At 45.8% G+C, this 17449-nt stretch overlaps 1 protein-coding gene across 3 annotated transcripts in view; it reads left to right on the top strand.

Annotated features, from left to right (window-relative positions):
• The window catches only part of cyb561 (cytochrome b561), a 29349-nt gene extending 14411 nt beyond the window's left edge, over nt 1–14938 (top strand). For 2 of the 3 annotated variants that reach the window (XM_072561035.1, XM_072561036.1), the window contains exons 2-6: nt 1949–2187; nt 6825–6923; nt 7576–7679; nt 8053–8210; nt 12552–14938. In XM_072561035.1, coding sequence (XP_072417136.1) covers nt 1980–2187; nt 6825–6923; nt 7576–7679; nt 8053–8210; nt 12552–12753 — 771 coding nt within the window. In that variant the 5' untranslated portion in view covers nt 1949–1979 and the 3' untranslated portion in view covers nt 12754–14938. The remainder of the gene's footprint in view (nt 1–1948; nt 2188–6824; nt 6924–7575; nt 7680–8052; nt 8211–12551) is intronic. The other variant, XM_072561037.1, reaches the window with a different exon arrangement.
• The last annotated feature ends 2511 nt before the right edge of the window (nt 14939–17449 follow it).

The following is a 17449-nucleotide window of genomic DNA, read 5'->3' as shown; positions in this document are numbered from 1 at the left end:
GAGAAGGATCGTTTGGCTGGTTTCTGGAGTTTAAAAAAGTGTTGCTGAAAAAGCGCAACAGGTCAGGCAGCATCAAAGGAGAAGGAGAATCGACGTTTCGGGCATAAGCCCTTCTTCTGGAGTAACAGGTTATTTTATGAGGCAAGGTGGAGTAGGTCGGGCCTGTACTCAGTGGTGGGGTGATCTTTCTGAAACGTGGGCGGCACGGTGGCACAGTGGTTAGCGCTGCTGCCTCACAGTGCCTGAGACCTGGGTTCAATTCCCGCCTCAGGCGACTGACTGTGTGGAGCTTGCTCGTTCTCCCCGTGTCTGCGTGGGTTTCCTCCGGGTGCTCTGGTTTCCTCCCACAGTCCAAAGATGTGCAGGCCAGGTGAATTGGCCATGCTAAATTGCCCATAGTGTTAGGTAAGGGGTAAATGTAGATGTAGGGGTATGGGTGGGTTACGCTTCGGTGGGGCGGTGTGGACTTGTTGGGCCAAAGGGCCTGTTTCCACACTGTAAGTAATCTAATCTAATATCAGATCCTGAGGGGACTTGACAGGGTGAATGCTGAGAGGACATTTTCTTTTGTGGGGAAATCTGAAACCGCAGGGCACAGTTTTGAAATAATGGGCCTCTCACTTAAGACAGAGAGGGTTAATCATCTTGGGAATTCTCCTTGCCTGAGAGCAGTGCAGAGCAGTGGAGGCTGACTCTTTAAATATATTCAATGCTGCCTTAGACAACTTTGTTTTTTGTTTGTTACGAGTTATGGGATGCATGCAGGTAAGCTCACAACCAGACCAGCCAGTTCTGAAAAAAAGGTCATACCAGACTCGAAAGGTTAACTCTGTTTCTCTCTCCACAGGTGCTGCCAGATCTGCTGAGTTTCTCCAGCATTCTCTCTCTTTGTTTCAGTCATGATCTTATTATTCAGTAGGGTAGGTTCGGGGGGGGGGGGGGGGCGGGGGGGCTGCTAACTGCAGCTCAGATTTCTCATTTCCCTTCATTTTGAATTGCCCTTGGGGATGTTGGTGATGTGCAGTTGATATTCATGTGGTGTTGGTGTACTCAGTGCTGTTTGCAGGAGAATGTTCCCATAGCAACAGTGAAGGGACGGTGATATAATTCTGAGTCAGGATGGTGAATGGCTTTTTTGCTATTCATATATGGGATGAGGGCATCGCTGTCTAGACCAGCATTTATAGCCCATTCCTAATTGCCCAGAGGGTAAGTACAGGTCAACCAATTGCTGTGAGCCTGCAGTTACAGGCCAGACCAGGTAAGGATGGCAGCTTCCTTCTCTAAAGGACATTGGTGAACCAAGTGGGTTTTTCCAACAGTGGACTCATGGTCATCAGTCGACTCTTAACTCCAGGTTTATGTTTTTAATCAAATTCCACCATGTGCTGTGGTGGGATTTGAACCCTGGTCCCTAGAACATTATATGGGTCTCAGGATTATCAGTCCAGTGATAATGCCACTAAGCCATCACTTGGGGGGAAGCTTGCATGTGGTGGTGTTCCCATGTATCTGCTGCCTTTGTCCTTGGTGATGGAAGTGGTCCTGGGTTTGGAAGGTGCTGTCAAAGGAGCTTTGGTGAGTTGCTGCAGTGCAGCTGATAGATGGTATACAATACTGGCTCTACATGGGTAATGAAGAAAGAATGAATGTTGAAGGTGGTGGATGGGATGCCAATCACATGACTACTTTAATGTGAATGGTGTCGAGCTTCCTGAGTGTAATTGGATGTGCTCTCACTCTGTCAAGTGGAGAGTAGTCCATTGCAGTTTGGCTTGTACTCAGCATCTACCCTCAATAGCAAGTCATGGCAAACACTTCCACATGCTGTTCTTAAGCTTGGGGCACTGGCAATAAGGTGTCAGGCTGTGCTCCCTGTACACATTACAGAAACCCTTCAGCTATTCTAGAAATGCTTCTTAAAGAACTGATCTTCTTCCCTTGACAGGTCCCTGTGGACTGAGGAAACCTACCTTGCAATGGAAAGCAACCCCTTGGAAGAGCACAGGCCTGGCCTACTGCCATGGTTTATTGCAGCAACTCAGATCCTTGGCCTAGCTGCTGTGGTCATGACTGGTGTGTGGATGGGTCACTATGAAGGGGGGTTTGCGTGGGATGGAGGTTCGCTCCAGTTCAATGTGCACCCTCTCTGTATGGTGGTTGGAATGATCTTCCTCTATGGAGACTGTGAGTACTGGAGAAACTCTCCATCGTATTCTTCAATTTGAAGAATTACACTTTGTTAAATAGACGATTGTGTCGCAAGTGAAAAAATGCCCCACCCCCGCCCAAGTGTTGGTGAGAGGTGTTTGTGTATATACCAGAGTCTGCATCACAATTTATTGATTAAATATGAATAATATAGCAAGAAATCAATTTCCAGTCTTTCTATTTCGCCTTCATAAAACCCCTATGGTGTGGAAACAGGCCCTTTGACCTAACAAGTCCACCCCACCCTCCGAAGAGTAATCTACCCAGACCCATTCTCCAAAATTTACCCCTGACTAATGCACCTCTCTGAACGCTATGGACAATTTTAGCCTGGCCAGTTCATCTAACCTGCACATCTTTGGTCTGTGGGAGGAAACCCATGCAGACATGGGGAGAACGTGCAAACTCCACATAGACAGTCGCCCGAGGCTGGAATCGAACCTGGGACCCTGGCGCAGTGAGGCAGCAGTGCTAACCACTGAGCCACCATGCCCCACCATTCCCTAATCCCAATTAAAGCTGAGTGTTAGTACATCATGGAGGGACATTGAGAATACAGAATAATGACAGGCTGGAGCCATTAAATGTTGGGATCATAGAAACAAGCAGAGAACTTGGAAGATTTTGATTCTGATACCATCTAGGTGCTAGGCTCTGGAATTACCACCCCACCCCCCAGATGCCTGTATGTGCCTCTCCATCCCCCTTTAAGATACCCCTTCAAAACCTAAAGCTTTGACTATGGTCACCTGTCCTAATGTAACTTTGTGAATGCAACATGAGAATGCACCTTGGAATGTTTCGATAGGTTAAATATACCGTATAAATACAAGCTAAAAACCAGGACATTTGAGAATTACAAACCTTGCAGCACCTGCTACACTCTGTTAATAAAACTGGGGGAGAACGTCCTTAAGTAACCCTGAGCAGTATATGAAGCTGTTCATTCATAGGCAAAAACCGTTTGGTCAAATAATAGCTCAGGTCATTGCCATTACTCTAATTTGAAGAGACATGCATCCAGTCTCTGCAAACAGGCCCAGGAATATGCCCGAGCAGTGTCTAGTGGCTGTCACATGAAGGATTCGTTTACCTATCCCAGAGCTGACAATTTGCCTGAAGACTGGTGCTTTTAATGAAATTTCCAGGTACAATGAGAATGGCAAATGTGCTCCCAAACAGATAAGCTGCTGACTGCAAATCAAACAGAGATCTTTGGAATAGAAAATCAGATCAGTTTGTGGCCTTGGGCTTGATGAATTCAATTTCAAACTCTTTGACTATGGAAGGAGAAAATTATCTTGTTGTGCAGTTAATGTAATTGTGCTTTCTCAATTACACCCTCAGGTTAATTTAAATCAAATCATCCCTGACTCATTCCACTTCCTTGATGGTTATTGACCAGTTGACTGTGAGGGGCCCTATTTAATTTCTATAATCCATTCTGTGGTGTCCAGCATGAGTTGAAGTCAAACACCAGGCTACATCCATACATAGTAATACCCAAATCAACAAAACCTTCCTCTGAAACTACAGGGCTCATAATGTGATAATTTCTCCAGCAGAGGAAGCTCCCCAGGGCTGGAGAGTTTCAATGGGCTGGGATTGTTTTCTGTAGAATAGAGAAGGTGAGTAGGGTCCTGATTGAGGTCTACTAAATTATGAGTCACATAGACATGATATGCAAATACTTTTCCCCTTGATAGACAGACCAGTAATCAGAAAGTATAGATTTAAGTTAAGCAGCACAAGGTTTAGAGCAGATTTAAGGTAGAATTATTTCACTCAGAGGGTGGTGTATATCTGGAAGGGTGGTAGAGGCAGCAAACATTAGTGTGTTTAAGAGCTATTTAGATGAGTACTTGAAATGCCACAGCATACGAGGTTATGGGTTAAGTCCTGGAAAATGGGTTTGGACAGGATAGGTATTTGGTGACTGACACAGACACAGTGGGCCAAAGGCCCTAGTTTTTGCTGTACAATTCTACCACCAAGCCTACTTCCTCATCAGTTTACCACAGCCAGCTGCCTCACAGCATGGCTCCACGTATACAGGCAAAACGCGGTGTGACACAACAGTCCATCACAAGCCCCGATTCCTGGGATCGTCTCACCAGGAGCCTCAGACATTTACCCTTGACCCCTGCCAGAAAAGCCAAGGACCAGGAGGAAACTCTCTCCTTCTCCATTGAAGGTCGGTGCCGTATTAAAACACGGGAATACAGAACAAGTCAGGAAAAGCAGAGGCTCATGAAGACTCAGCCTTGCCCTAAGTGTAAGAGCCTGGAAGCCAGGCTCTAGTATTATCAAGTCATGGGCAGACTCCATCTGGGATATACATCGCTCAGGACACCAAAGCCTTGATATTGGAGGGGTGTAGGATAGAATAACAAAATGATGTAGATGTTAATGAGAACATGGGGCAATGGAGAGTAATTAGAGGTCATTAATAATCTCTAATGATCTAACTGAATGGCACAGAAACTAAAGCTGTTCTGTCACCTCCTCCTGTTCCTGTTTGTTGATCTACACACACAAAATGGGTACCCAAGGTTTAAAAGAAATGTTCATAGGGTGTGATTGTCACAGACAAGACCAACAGTTATTGCTTATCCCTTATCGCCACCTCTTTGAACTCTGCAGCCCATGTGGTGCAGGGACACCCACAATGTTGTTGGGCTCCAAGTTCCAGGGTTTTGGTCAATTGACAGTGAAGGGTTGGTATTATACTTCTAATTTAGGATGGTGAATGACTAAGAGGGGTAGTTACAGGTGGTGGTGTTCCTGTATATCTGCTGGCCTTGTCATTTTACAGGTTAGAGTTCCTGAGCTTGGAAGGTGCTGTCTAAGGAGCCTTGGTGAATTGCTACAGTGCATCAGTACACACTGCTGCTACTCAGCATCGGTGGTGGAGGGAGTGGGTGCTTGTGGATGTGGTGCCAATTAAGCGGGCTGCTTTGTCCTGGATGCTGTCAAGCTTCTTGAGTGTTGTTAGAGCGGTCCCCATCCAGGCAAGTGGGGAGGATTCCTGATTTGTACCTTGTAGATGGTGGACAGGCTTTGGGGAGTCAAGAGGTGAATTACTCGCCGCAGTATTCCTAGCCTCTGACTTGGTCTTGCAGTCACTGTGTTTATTTAGCTAGTCCAGTTCAGTTTCTAGTTAATGGAAATTCCCAGTTGCAGAAAAAATAGAGATTTCCCAGGAACGAAACAATGTTTGGGAAGCATCGGCAAATTGGCAGCCTAATTGCTCATTTGGAGAGCTGGTGCAGACATGATGGGTGAATGGCCTTGTCTTGCACCATAACATTCTCATTCTCCTTTTGGGGTCTAGATGGTCATCATTTCTGTCAGCTCAAATGCCTCTTTGAACATTCCTCTTGACCAGATATAAAGAAAGTTAAAATGTTGTGCGATGGGGTGGGAGGAGATGACCATTTGGCAGATGGTTCTGTTTTCAGGTTGGTGTAGGATGTCAGTATGTCACGGGGTTGGATGTGGTGTCCAGCCAATGGCTGGAGCATAGGCAGAAAATCGTGAGATGAATCCTCCAGGAATGGACTCAATCCCAGTTGACACCACGATTGCATGGCAGGATGGGGTGGGTGTGTTCGAAATTGAAGGAAAAGGAGATGGATTGGGAGGTGAGGAGGATTGTAAATCTAAAGTTACAGAGAAAAAAAATCTAGAATGTTCCCCAATCCCACTTCCATTATAATACAGGAGGGATACTGGAATTGACCAGAGTCATAGAATTATACAGCACAGACACAGGCCCTTTGGTCTCACTCGTCTATGCAGACCAGGTTTCCTAAACTGAATTCGTCCCATTTGTCCCTAGTTAGTCTATATCCATCTAAACCTTACCTCTCCATGTACCTGTCCAGAGGCTGCTCCTGCTGAAAGGGTTAAATGCCAGATATAAAAATGCAGACTGACGGAATGCTGTCATATATGTCTGTAGCACAGTTAAGGTCTCCCAGAACACTGTTAATGTGCTTGCCCTATTTGCACACCTCATTCTCACACCTCTTCACCACCCATTCTCTAGTTTCATCATGTCTCGGGCAATCTCCCAGAGCCCACCTTACAATAACAGTAAGTACTCACTTTCTCTATGTCCAAAGATATGCAGCTCAGTGGCTTGGCTAAATTGCCCACAGTGTTCAGGGATGTGTAGTCCAGGTTGGTTCACTATGGGAAATGTAGAGTTACAGACATACGCTAGTGGACTGGGTCTGGGTGCCATGCTCCTCAGAGAGTCGGTGTGGACTTGATGGGCTGAATGGCCTGCTGCCGGGATCAATGATTCCATGATATCTGGACGTTGAGTGGAATAAAGGAGGCTATAATCAGAGCTGCTGATTATCTGGTGTTGCTTCACCTGATCAGCCTGTATGTTCAAGTGTGTTTTTCAATTTTCAAAAGTCACGTTTTAAGGGACTCAGACTCTCCCTTGCTAACACTGTAATCTCTTGGTAATCTAATGTCTTAATAACTAAATCCTGTGCTTTACTCAGAATCTCCTTCTCTAAGAGACTGAGTTGAACATCACCAAAGATGTATCCTCACTTCCTGACAGTTACTGATAACCCAATGTATTTCTCCTGCAGCAATCCTGGTGTACAGAGTGTTCAAACATGAGAACAAAATTACAGTGAAGATCCTACACACAGCTATCCACCTGACTGGATTGATAGCCACCATTGTTGGTAGGCCTGATGTGGGTTCAGTGGGAATGGCAGTGTCATCTTGTGAGGGGTGGGTGTCTGAATGGGAGTAGGATTACAAGGAGTCAAACAAAATGAAAATTGGAAGAGATGTGAGAGACACGAGCAAGAGAGAGTGTGTGTGAGAGAGAGTGCAAGAGACAGAAAGAGAGAGAGCGAGAGAGTTGGATGAGGGGGAAAGAGACTGGTGCAGCACAGTGGCTCAGTGGTTAGCACTGCTGCCTCACAGCACCAGGGACCTGGGTTCAATTTCAGTCTTGGGCAACTGTCTGTTTGGAGTTTGTATGTTCTCCCTGTGTCTGTATGGGTTTCCTCTCACAGTCACAAAGATGTGCAGATGAATTAGCCATGGTGTGCAGGCAGGGTGGGTTAGCCATGGGGAATGCAAGGTTATAGGGATGGGGTGGGATGCTGTTCGGAGAGTCAGCATGGATGTGTTGGGTTGAATGACCCAGACAAACATTGGTTGTTTACTGGAATCAGCATGTGATGACCAACGACACGAGGGTGGTGGTGACATTGTGAGAGGGTTGCACCTCCCTCGGACTTTGTGCATGATCGGGGCCTGGGAATGAGCAACCATCTGAGGTTAAAATGTGTGGATTCTGATAGTGCAATTTCTTCCAACTCCTAGGTTTGGTTGCGGTGTTTCAGTTCCACTCAGCACAGAATATACCCAACATGTACAGTCTACACAGCTGGTGTGGCCTCATAACTGTCATTCTCTTCTGCACACAGGTTAGTGCCCGTCACTGTGTCACTTCCAGGAAGGGTCGCCCAGGGCCAGTGCCAATTTACCCAGAACTCTCCCTCCCTGTCCCTTAAACTAACGAGGGAAAGGTGGATTATTTGGAAAAGTACAGACTATGTTAAAGTGTTTGGAAATGGCATCGAAAGGGGTGAAGCTGAAATATGAAGGAATTGGGTGGATGAGATGGGTTTGGGCTTCAGGGAGTGGGAATGATAAAATCTCCCATGGTCCTGTAGATCTGGTTGGAGCCACTTGTACCCACTCCCTGGTTGACCTGCTTTTTCAATATCGTTACCTGTCACGTGCTGTGTCAGTGTTGAAGGTTAAAGTGTGTGTTTTGTTTTGGCTCTCCTTTCACAGTGGGTGCTGGGACTGGTGTTCTTCCTGTTTCCTGGTGTGGCCTACTCTCTCCGAGCCTCATACCGGCCTCTACATGTCTTCTTTGGCCTTGCGCTCTTCATTCTGGCTATCGGGACTTGCCTGCTCGGGATCACTGAGAAACTGCTCTTCTCCATCAGGTGAGGATCACTGAGACACTGCAGGGAGGAGAGGACATTTGTGAAGTCCTCAAACAGGATGTGGGGCTTACCTTGCGGATGCAGTGGCCCAGTTCTACAGAAAGTCACATGGTGGATCCCATGCTTGTGCCAAGCTGCTGAGCTCAGTGCCACAGTTGGCGTCTGTACCATAGAGCCTGGGCAAAATGGGTGAGGGCCAGGAGGATGAGCCCCGATTGCTGGATTCTCAGTGGCATCTTGCTGCAGAGCTTGTGCAGATAGATGTTGGATGAGACCACCATGAGATTAACTCCTCTCCAGTCTTGGCTCAGATCTCACCAAGTAGTCCTCTGCCATACGCTGGCCAATTGGTCATTGCCAAATAGTCCATGGAACAAGAGCCCCTTGCAGTTGTGCCATGGTGGATCTGTGACTGAAGCCCTTTACCCTGGACACATTCCAAGAACAAATGCCAATCAATTGGAGATCTCACATTAATAATGGATGGAGCATTACTGGTATTTACAGAAGGGAATTCTGCACTTTTGTCACCTTTAGTGTTTCCCAATTTCCCTACAATCAGGTCTGGTTGATTATGATGCGATTAGACAAAATTTAGGATGCACAGGATAGGGAAGGAAACTGCAGGGGATGGACACAATTGAAAAGTGGAGCTTATTCAAGGAACTGGTACTGCATGTCATTGATAAGTGTGTACCTGTCAGGCAGGGAGGAAGTGGTCAAGTGAGGGAACCGTGGTTTATGAAAGAAGTTGAATCTCTTGTCAAGAGGAAGAAGAAGGCTAATGTTATGATGAGATGTGAAGGCTCAGTTAGGGCATTTGAGAGTTACAAGTTAGCCAGGAAAGACCTAAAGAGAGAGCTAAGAAGAGCCAGGAGGGGACATGAGAGGTTGATGGCAGATAGGATCAAGGAAAACCTTAAAGCTTTATATCAGGAATAAAATAATGTCTAGAGTGAGGACAGTCGTGGGAAGTTGTGCATGGAGTCCGAAGAGATAGGAGAGGTGCTAAATGAATATTTTTCGTCGGTTTTCACACAGGGAAAAGACAATGTTGTTGAGGAGAATACAGTACTAAGATACAGGTTACTAGACTAGATGTGATTGAGGTTCATAAGGAGGAGGTGTTAGCAATTCTGAAAAATGTGAAAATTGAAAAGTCGCCTGGGCCAGATGGGATTTATCCAAGGATTCTCTGGGAAGCTATGGAGGAGATTGCAGAGCCTTTGGCTTTGATCTTTATGTCATAATTGTCTGCAGGAATAGTGCCAGAAAGCTGGAAGATAGCACATGTTGTTCCCTTGTTCAAGATGGGGAGTAGAGACAACCCTGGGAATTATAGACCAGTGAGCCTTACTTTGGTTGTGGGTTAGTGTTAGAAAAGGTTATAAGAGATAGGATTTATAATCATCGAGAAAGGAACAATTTGATTAGGGATCATCAACACGGTTTTGTGAAGGGTAGATCGTGCCTCACAAACCTTATTGAGTTCTTCAAAAAGGTGACCAAACAGGTAGATGGGGGTAAAGCGGTTGATGTGGTGTATATGGATTTCAGTGAGGTGTTTGATAAGGTTCCCCACAATAGACTATTGCAGAAAATACGGAGGCATGGGATTGAGGGTGATTTAGCGGTTTGGATCAGAAATTGGCTAGCTGTAAGAAGACAGAAGGTGGTGGTTGATGGGATATGTTCATCCTGGAGTTCAGTTTGTAGTGGCCAAAAGAGAAAATGCTGGAAAATCTCAGCAGGTCTGGCAGCATCTGTAAGGAGAGAAAAGAGCTGACATTTCAAGTCTAACTGACCCTCTGTCAAAGCTAAAAAAGGGGGAAATAGGGAGGTATTTATACTGGGCTGAGAGAAGGAGTCATGGCTCCAGAAGCAAAGGTAGCAATAAAGAGGTAATAATGACAGTGCATAGAGAGATTATAGGGAGATTAGGAGCTGTGAATGACCAAGGCTGAAGCCAGTGCTATGTGACAAAATATGTGGGGGATGGGGGGAGGGGTGAAGCAGAGGCAAAATGGAAAACAGGGGAAAAGGGTAGCAAAGGGGGAGGAAGAGAGAAAAAAGGTGATGAGACAGTGAGGAGCGAGAGAAAGAGAGACAATCAAGAAATAAGAAGTACAGAACAGTGAACAAAATATATTAAAAAAGGGGAATAAAATAAATGAAATAAAATTACGGAGCAGAATGAAAACAGAGGGGTCGAGATGGGATAATCATCTGAAATTGTTGAATTCAGTGTTGAGACCGGCAGGCTGTAACGTGCCTAGTCGGAAGATGAGATGCTGTTCCTCCAGTTTGTGTTGAGCTTCACTGGAACATTGCAGCAGGCCAAGGACAGACATGTGGGTATGGGAGCAGGAGTGTGTGTTGGAGTGGCAAGCCACAGGATGGTCCGGGACCTGATTGTGTACAGACCGAAGGTGCTCAGCAAAGCGATCACCCAGTCGGCGTTTTGTCTCTCCAATATCGAGGAGACCACATTGGGAGCAATGAATGCAATAGACCAAATTGAAAGAGGTACAAGTGAAATGCCGCGTAATCTGAAATGAGTGTTTGGGGCCTTTGATGGTGAGCATGGAAGGGGTAAAGGGGCAGGTGTTGCACCTTCTGTGATTACATGGGAAGGTGCTGTGTGTGATGGGAGAGGTGTTAGGTGAGATGGAGGAGTGGATTAGATTGTCCTGGAGGGAACGATCTCTGCGGAATGCAGACGGGGGAGGGAAGGGAAGATGTGTTTAGTGGTGGTGTTGTGTTGGAGTTGGCAAAAATGGGGGAGGATTATTTTTTGCATGTGAAGGCTGGTGGGGTGAAAGGTGAGAACAAGGGGGACCCTATCCTTGTTCTGGGAGGGGAGGGAGGGGGTGAGGGTCGTGGCGCGGGAGATGGACCGCACGCTGTCGAGAGCCCTGTCAACAACTGTAAGTGGGAAGCCACAGCTCCTCTCCCTATAATCTCTCTATGCACTGTCATTATCACCTCTTTATTGCTACCCTTGCTTCTGGAACCATGACTCACCTTCTCTCGGCCTCGTATAAATACCTCCCTATTTCTCCCCTTTTTTAGTTTTGACAAAGGGTTAGTTAGACTCGAAACGTCAGCTCTTTTCTCTCCTTACAGATGTTGCCAGACCTGCTGAGATTTTCCAGCATTTTCTCTTTTGGTTTCAGATTCCAGCATCGGCAGTAATTGGCTTTTATTCAGTTACGAGTGGGGTACCACAAGGATCTGCTTTGGGGCCACTGTTGTTTGTAATTTTTATAAATGTTGAAAAATGTGGTGCTGGAAAAACACAGCAGGCCAGGTAGCATCCGAGGAGCAGGAGAATCGCGTTTCGGGCATAAGCCCTTCTTCAGGAATTTTTATAAATGACTTGGATGAGGGCAAAGAAGGATGGGTTAGTCAATTTGTGCATGACACTAAGGTCATTAGAGTTGTGGGCAGTGCTAAAGGATGTTGCAGGTTACAGAGGGACATAGATAAGCTGCAGAGCTGGGCTGATATGCAGCAAATAGATTCTGGATTAGTGGTGCTGGAAGAGCACAGCAGTTCAGGCAGCATCCAAGGAGCTTCGAAATCGACATTTCAGGCAAAAGCCCTTCAAAGCTCCTTGGATGCTGCCTCTACTGCTGTGTTCTTCCAGCACCACTATTCCAGAATCTGGTTTCCAGCATGTGCGACCTGGAGGGGAACATGCAGGTGATAATGTTCCCATGCGTCCTTCCATGTGGTAGCAGTCATGGGTTTGGCAGGTGTTGACGAAGGACCCTTGGTGAGTCGCAGCAGTTTATCTTGTAGAAGGTACACACTGCGCAGCCAAGATGGGTCTGTGATGGATGGACTGCAAACAAATGAACTGCTTTGTCCTGGATGGTGTCAAGCTCCTCAAGTGTTATAGGAGCTGTGGTTCATCCAGGAATATAGAGAACGTTGGGCCAAACTCTTGACTTGTGTGTTATAGATGATGAACCACATTTAGGAGTAAGTTATATGTCCCAAAATTCCAAGCCTCTGACTTGGTCTTGTAGCCACAGTATTGATTTGATTGATCCAGTTCCATTTCTGGTCAATGGTACCTCCCAGGTTGTTGACTGTGGGGGATTTAATGATGGTAACGCCACTGAATGTCAAGGGGAGATGGTTGGATTCTCTCTCACTGCAGATGTTCATTGCCTGTCACCAGTGTGTGCGATGTGTCAGGCCGAAATGTGGGAGTCGTTTGGGGCAGGACGTCATGTAATAGATACCTTGAGGAACATGACAAACTGATGTTGACAATCCCGCGGAGGTTCAGAGTGTGGAGGATTTTGCCTGAACGAGTCCTTTCCCTTGCAGTGACACCTACTCGAAATTCGCAGCAGCGGGAGTCATGGCGAACGTGTTGGGCCTGGTATTGGTCGGCTTCGGGTTAACGGTTGGTTATGTCGTGACTCGCAGCGAGTGGAAGCGGGCAGCAAGCCCAGAGGAGGAAGCTCTCTCCATGCATTTCAAAACCCTGACTGAGAGGGACAGCCCTGATTCACCACAGGGATCATAAATGGTCAAATCCAGCACCTTCAAGTAGCAGCCTGGTCATGCTGTGTGAGTGAGTGAGTGGAAATAACACGTGCTTTCTTGATGTCTCCTTTTGATCAATAAAACCCATGATGCTTATTTTCCCTAATAATGGTAAGCTGACTCAAGCCCCCAGTAAACTCGACTTGGGGGTGTATCAGCAGTTATCACATCCCAGAAAAGGAAGAATTGAAAACTGGATGAATGAAAGGATAACAATTAAGATTTTACCTCAGGGAGCCACAGATACCAGTCTGTTAGGTTGACCTTGTGTGGAATGAGCTTGAGTAAGTTCAGCCCAATTCCCATTGGACCATGGGATCATGGCAACCCCAGAGCAGCTGGAAGGCAGGTGAAGGAACCTCGAATCAGTGCCGTCCAGAGTAATCAGGAGTCTCAGTCCAGATTGATGCTATGGCATGGGGTAGGATCAATGTGGTGTGAGATTTACGCTGCCAAACCTGGCCTACTTCTTGTTGGCACAAGGTTCTCTGACATCATCACCCGTTAACTTCACAAGTGTCAAATTAAATCTTTGGTATTAAATAATAGGTTAGAATATAAAAAGTTTTGAAATAAATCGGTAGGATTTATTATTAGCCCACTTCCATTCTGTACCAGCTGCCATATATAATACCCCAGTGTTGAGAGAGAATTGGTTATATGTAACATGAGGGTAACCATTTCAGAGTGTTCTCATCTCCACACTCCAGGGAATCGAAATCTGTACAAACTGCCTTTTATTGAGTCTAAAATGTATACAATTCACATCAATTTAGCAGCAAGACATCCTGTACCCACATTAGGCAGACATTCCTGTCTAACTTCCTCTTTGTTACCCAGGACGTCAGTATGCTAGAAATCTTCTTTTATTCTCATCTCCCCCTCCTCCTGAAGATTTATTTCCACTCTTTCAATTCCAAAATTTCAAGACTGTGAAATTCTTCTTCCTCCTTCCTCCTCTAATTTCCAGCTTTGCAAAGTTCTGCCTCGATGTCACTAACTTTGTTTCACTGGCTGCCTGAAGCCATTTCATTTCCTAGTGCGATCGCTCTGAACTGTACCAGCTCGAATCCAGATCGGGACGTTGCCTGAGCTGAGGCCACGAGCCCCTTTAATGAGAGGGTCAGTTTTCCTTGTCAGGTACCTTGTGCATTAAGAGAGCATCAAATCCCTCAGCACCGCTGCCAACGAACCTTCCCTCTGGGTACAGTTTTTAACCTGCCTTGTTGACTTCCATCTCCATCTCAAACAAGTACTATTTTTGTATTTGCTTTGATGTGGAGATGCTGGTGTTGGACTGGAGTGATTTCTGACTTTATATTTGCTTGATCATTTTATTCAACAAGGGAAAATTTTCAGGCTAATCCCATCCTGCAGGAAAGAGGAATCAATTTAACTGCCCAATAGACGTGCAGCTCAGAGGTGCTCAGCAGCTAAAGTAACCCCAGAGTGTTGGAAAATGACCATCCAGTGACTGTCAGATACCTCTTGCTCACATGACCTTTATCAAAGAGACATTGCTCAGTAAGTTCCTGCAAGCACTGAAGACTTCCCCCATAACTCAAATACTGTCACCAATTCTAGTTGGAGGTATTCCTGGAGGGTTTGAAAGAATGTGACTTCCTGTCCCCAGCCACCATGTCCCTACTGTCTTGCTTTTGGTTACATGACAAAATGATCTTCTCTCCCATGATCACTTGTAAAAAGGATCAGTAACTGATGGAATGAAAGCTGACTGTTATTAATTAGCTTTATTTTCCATCCCCAATACCTTGATATTTTCAGAGAGTTAAAAAGACCCTTTGTCACAAAACAATTCCCTTGATTTATTTCTGGCTTAAACTGGAGATTAAACTTTCATTCCTGGAGATCAGGACAACAACCAAGCAGCCGGTGTTTTGAGAAATCTTGGAAAATATATTTCTATCCCATCATTGCTGTTGTCCACCTTGCACTGGCCTCCCTGTGGGGTGAGGGGAGGAGATTCAGCCTTGGCTGTAACAAGTAAGGGAGAGTGGAACAGCCCAGTATACACCTCCAATCGTCCTGATCTACAGCATGACCAATGGCCAGGGGGAGAATGGAAAAGGGGCATGGGCCAGGAAACCTCTCTGCTTGAGTATGACTCTGGAACTTTCTGTAGCTCAAATCGGCCTCTGCTGTTTGGGGGGAGGGGGAGTGCGGGGGACGGGGATGAGGGGGCTTTGTTCGTTTTGCCTGAACACAAATGTTAGTTAGGCTTACAGTAGAAAGAGTTTTACTCTGCGTCTAACTCCATGCTGTGCCTGACCTGACTGTGTTTGTTAGGGCCAGTGTCAAGGGAGTTTAACATCTAGTTAACTTACAGTTTAAGAAAGTAGAGGGAGCTTCACTCTGTGTATAACCCTCTGCTGTCTGTATCCTGGGAGTATCTGATGGGGACAGTGTAGAGGGACCTTCACTCTGTGTTTAACCCCGTGCTGTCCCTGTCCTGATGAATGAATATGCTGAAAATGTTGTATTGCTAGTGAAAGCACAGGATTTAGTTCATGTCAGAAACAGAAATTGGGATTCAGGCAGTGTCTAGTCTATGGAATAAGTGTAAGGATAAGATCGTCCTGCCAGGATATCTGCCAGTAAGTGCAACAATAATCACCTGGGTCCGTTAGCATCTGTGGACAGAATGGATGAGTGAATGTTTAAAGAATAGATCTACCATAGGATCTGGTTGCAAAGAGCTCACTCCTGGATCCTGAAATTGTCTGTCCTCCCCAGAGAGATGTTCCCTGACCTGCTGGGAAGTTGTTGCATTTCCTGAGTTCTGATTTGGATTGATAGGACAATTCCCGTCTGTATTTAATCACTTCTAGAAAACTCTGGGCTATTTTCATGTGACTGCAGGACCAGGGCTTTGTGAGCGGATAGTGAATGATAATAGCAAGCCTGCTCCCACAGTATGACCGAACCTCTCTGACCAGTGTTCTCCACCAGTGAGGCCACTCACGGATCCCTGGATTGCAGACTGAAGGATACCTCATGAAGCTTGTTTATTATGTTACTGAATGTCACCTATTAGAATTAGGTCAAAGCCAAGATGACATCGACAGATTACACTGAAACAGAAGGAGATGGAAGAGGGAAATCAGCATCTATTTGTTCACTTGTGAATGATTTCAGTCAGAATGTGTGTCTGTCAGTTAAGTATTTGTTTGTCTACTTTGCTCTGTGTTATATTGTAAGATTTTAAATAAATGTTGCAGCCAAAATTGATTCTGTGTGTGCTGTGTGGTCCTATCCTGCTGGTTCGGTTGATTCAGATATTCCTACAGGGTCATTGAATCCCTACAATATGGGAGACAGGCCATTCGGCCCATTGAGTCCATTCTAACCCTCTGAAGAGCTTCCCACCCAGGCTGACCCTCTCACCTATCCCTGCACCGCTCATGGCTAATCTACCAACCTACAGACCATGGGCAATTTCCCACGGCCAATTCACCCTAACCTGCACATCTTTGGATTGTGGGAGGAAACTGGAGGAATCCCAGGCAGACACAGGGAGAGTGTGTAAACATCATACAGAAAGTCACAAGAGGCTGGAATTGAACCCAGGTCCCTGGCACTGTGAGGCTGCAGTGCTAACCAGCGAGCCACCCATCCCTCTCACTCTGTCCTTCCATTTCTCCTTGTACACAAAGCTGAAATAGCTGGGGTTACACATTAGTGTTGCCTTTGGTTAAACCCGAATGGGGCAATCGACAGGCCTAGGCCAGTGCTCTAGAGATATCAGTTCAGTTCCCACCTCAGGAGCTGAGAAATTTAAATGCAATAAATCAGTCTGGAATACGAAGCTAGTCTCAGTGAAAATGACAATGAAAACCAACATCAATTGCTGTGAAAAACTCATTGGTTCATTGATGAAGGACATTTGCCATCCTTAACCAGCTGACATTTGACCCTGGGACCACAGTGATGTCAATGACTCTGAACTGTCCTTTTTAAGGGCAAAGTTCAGGGCAGCTGAGGGATGGGCAAAACATGCTGCTGGCCAATACAGCGTGAAAGAGTGATGAGAGTAAAAGCATGTGAACTTTGGAGGGGGGGGGGGTCAGTGGAGAAGAGCTTCAAATTTCAAAAACTGAAAAGAAAATGCTACAAGAGGAGAAATGAGGGGAATTCTGAGGAAGGGTCACCGGATTTGAAACATTCACTCTGATTTCTCTTCACAGATGCTGCCAGACCTGCTGAGCTTTTCCAGCAACTTCGGTTTTTATTTCTGGTTTACAGCATCTGCAGTTCTCTTGGTTTTTATGAGCAATGTTTTGCAGGAAGTGTGATGCACGATTGGGGAAGAGGAGGTAGGGCTAAAGACAGGAGGAGTTTGCATGTGAAAGGACTGACATTCTGAAACAAGGTGGCTGGTTTTGGTGTCGGTAGTCGCTGGAGTCTACATTGCAGTGTTCACCAAGAGCTGCCACAGCTTACCCTGGGTCAACACAGATCTTGGGATCAAGTTTGCACTCTGCCCTTATTTAACAATCTAAATTGAAAATGCATACATTTTCCAAAGTCAAATCAGGAGCCAATCAAACTAACAGCATTGGGGAATTAATTGTTATCTGTTTCTCCTTTTCCATTCAAAAATACCTTTGAAATATTTACTGAAAATGACTTAGGAATGAACCCATCCAGCACAGTCT

Source organism: Chiloscyllium punctatum, chromosome 42 (assembly GCF_047496795.1).
Source record: "Chiloscyllium punctatum isolate Juve2018m chromosome 42, sChiPun1.3, whole genome shotgun sequence".
Classification (NCBI taxonomy): domain Eukaryota; kingdom Metazoa; phylum Chordata; class Chondrichthyes; order Orectolobiformes; family Hemiscylliidae; genus Chiloscyllium; species Chiloscyllium punctatum.
Note: the sequence above shows the minus strand (reverse complement) of the source record. Positions and strands in the feature narration are given on the sequence as shown.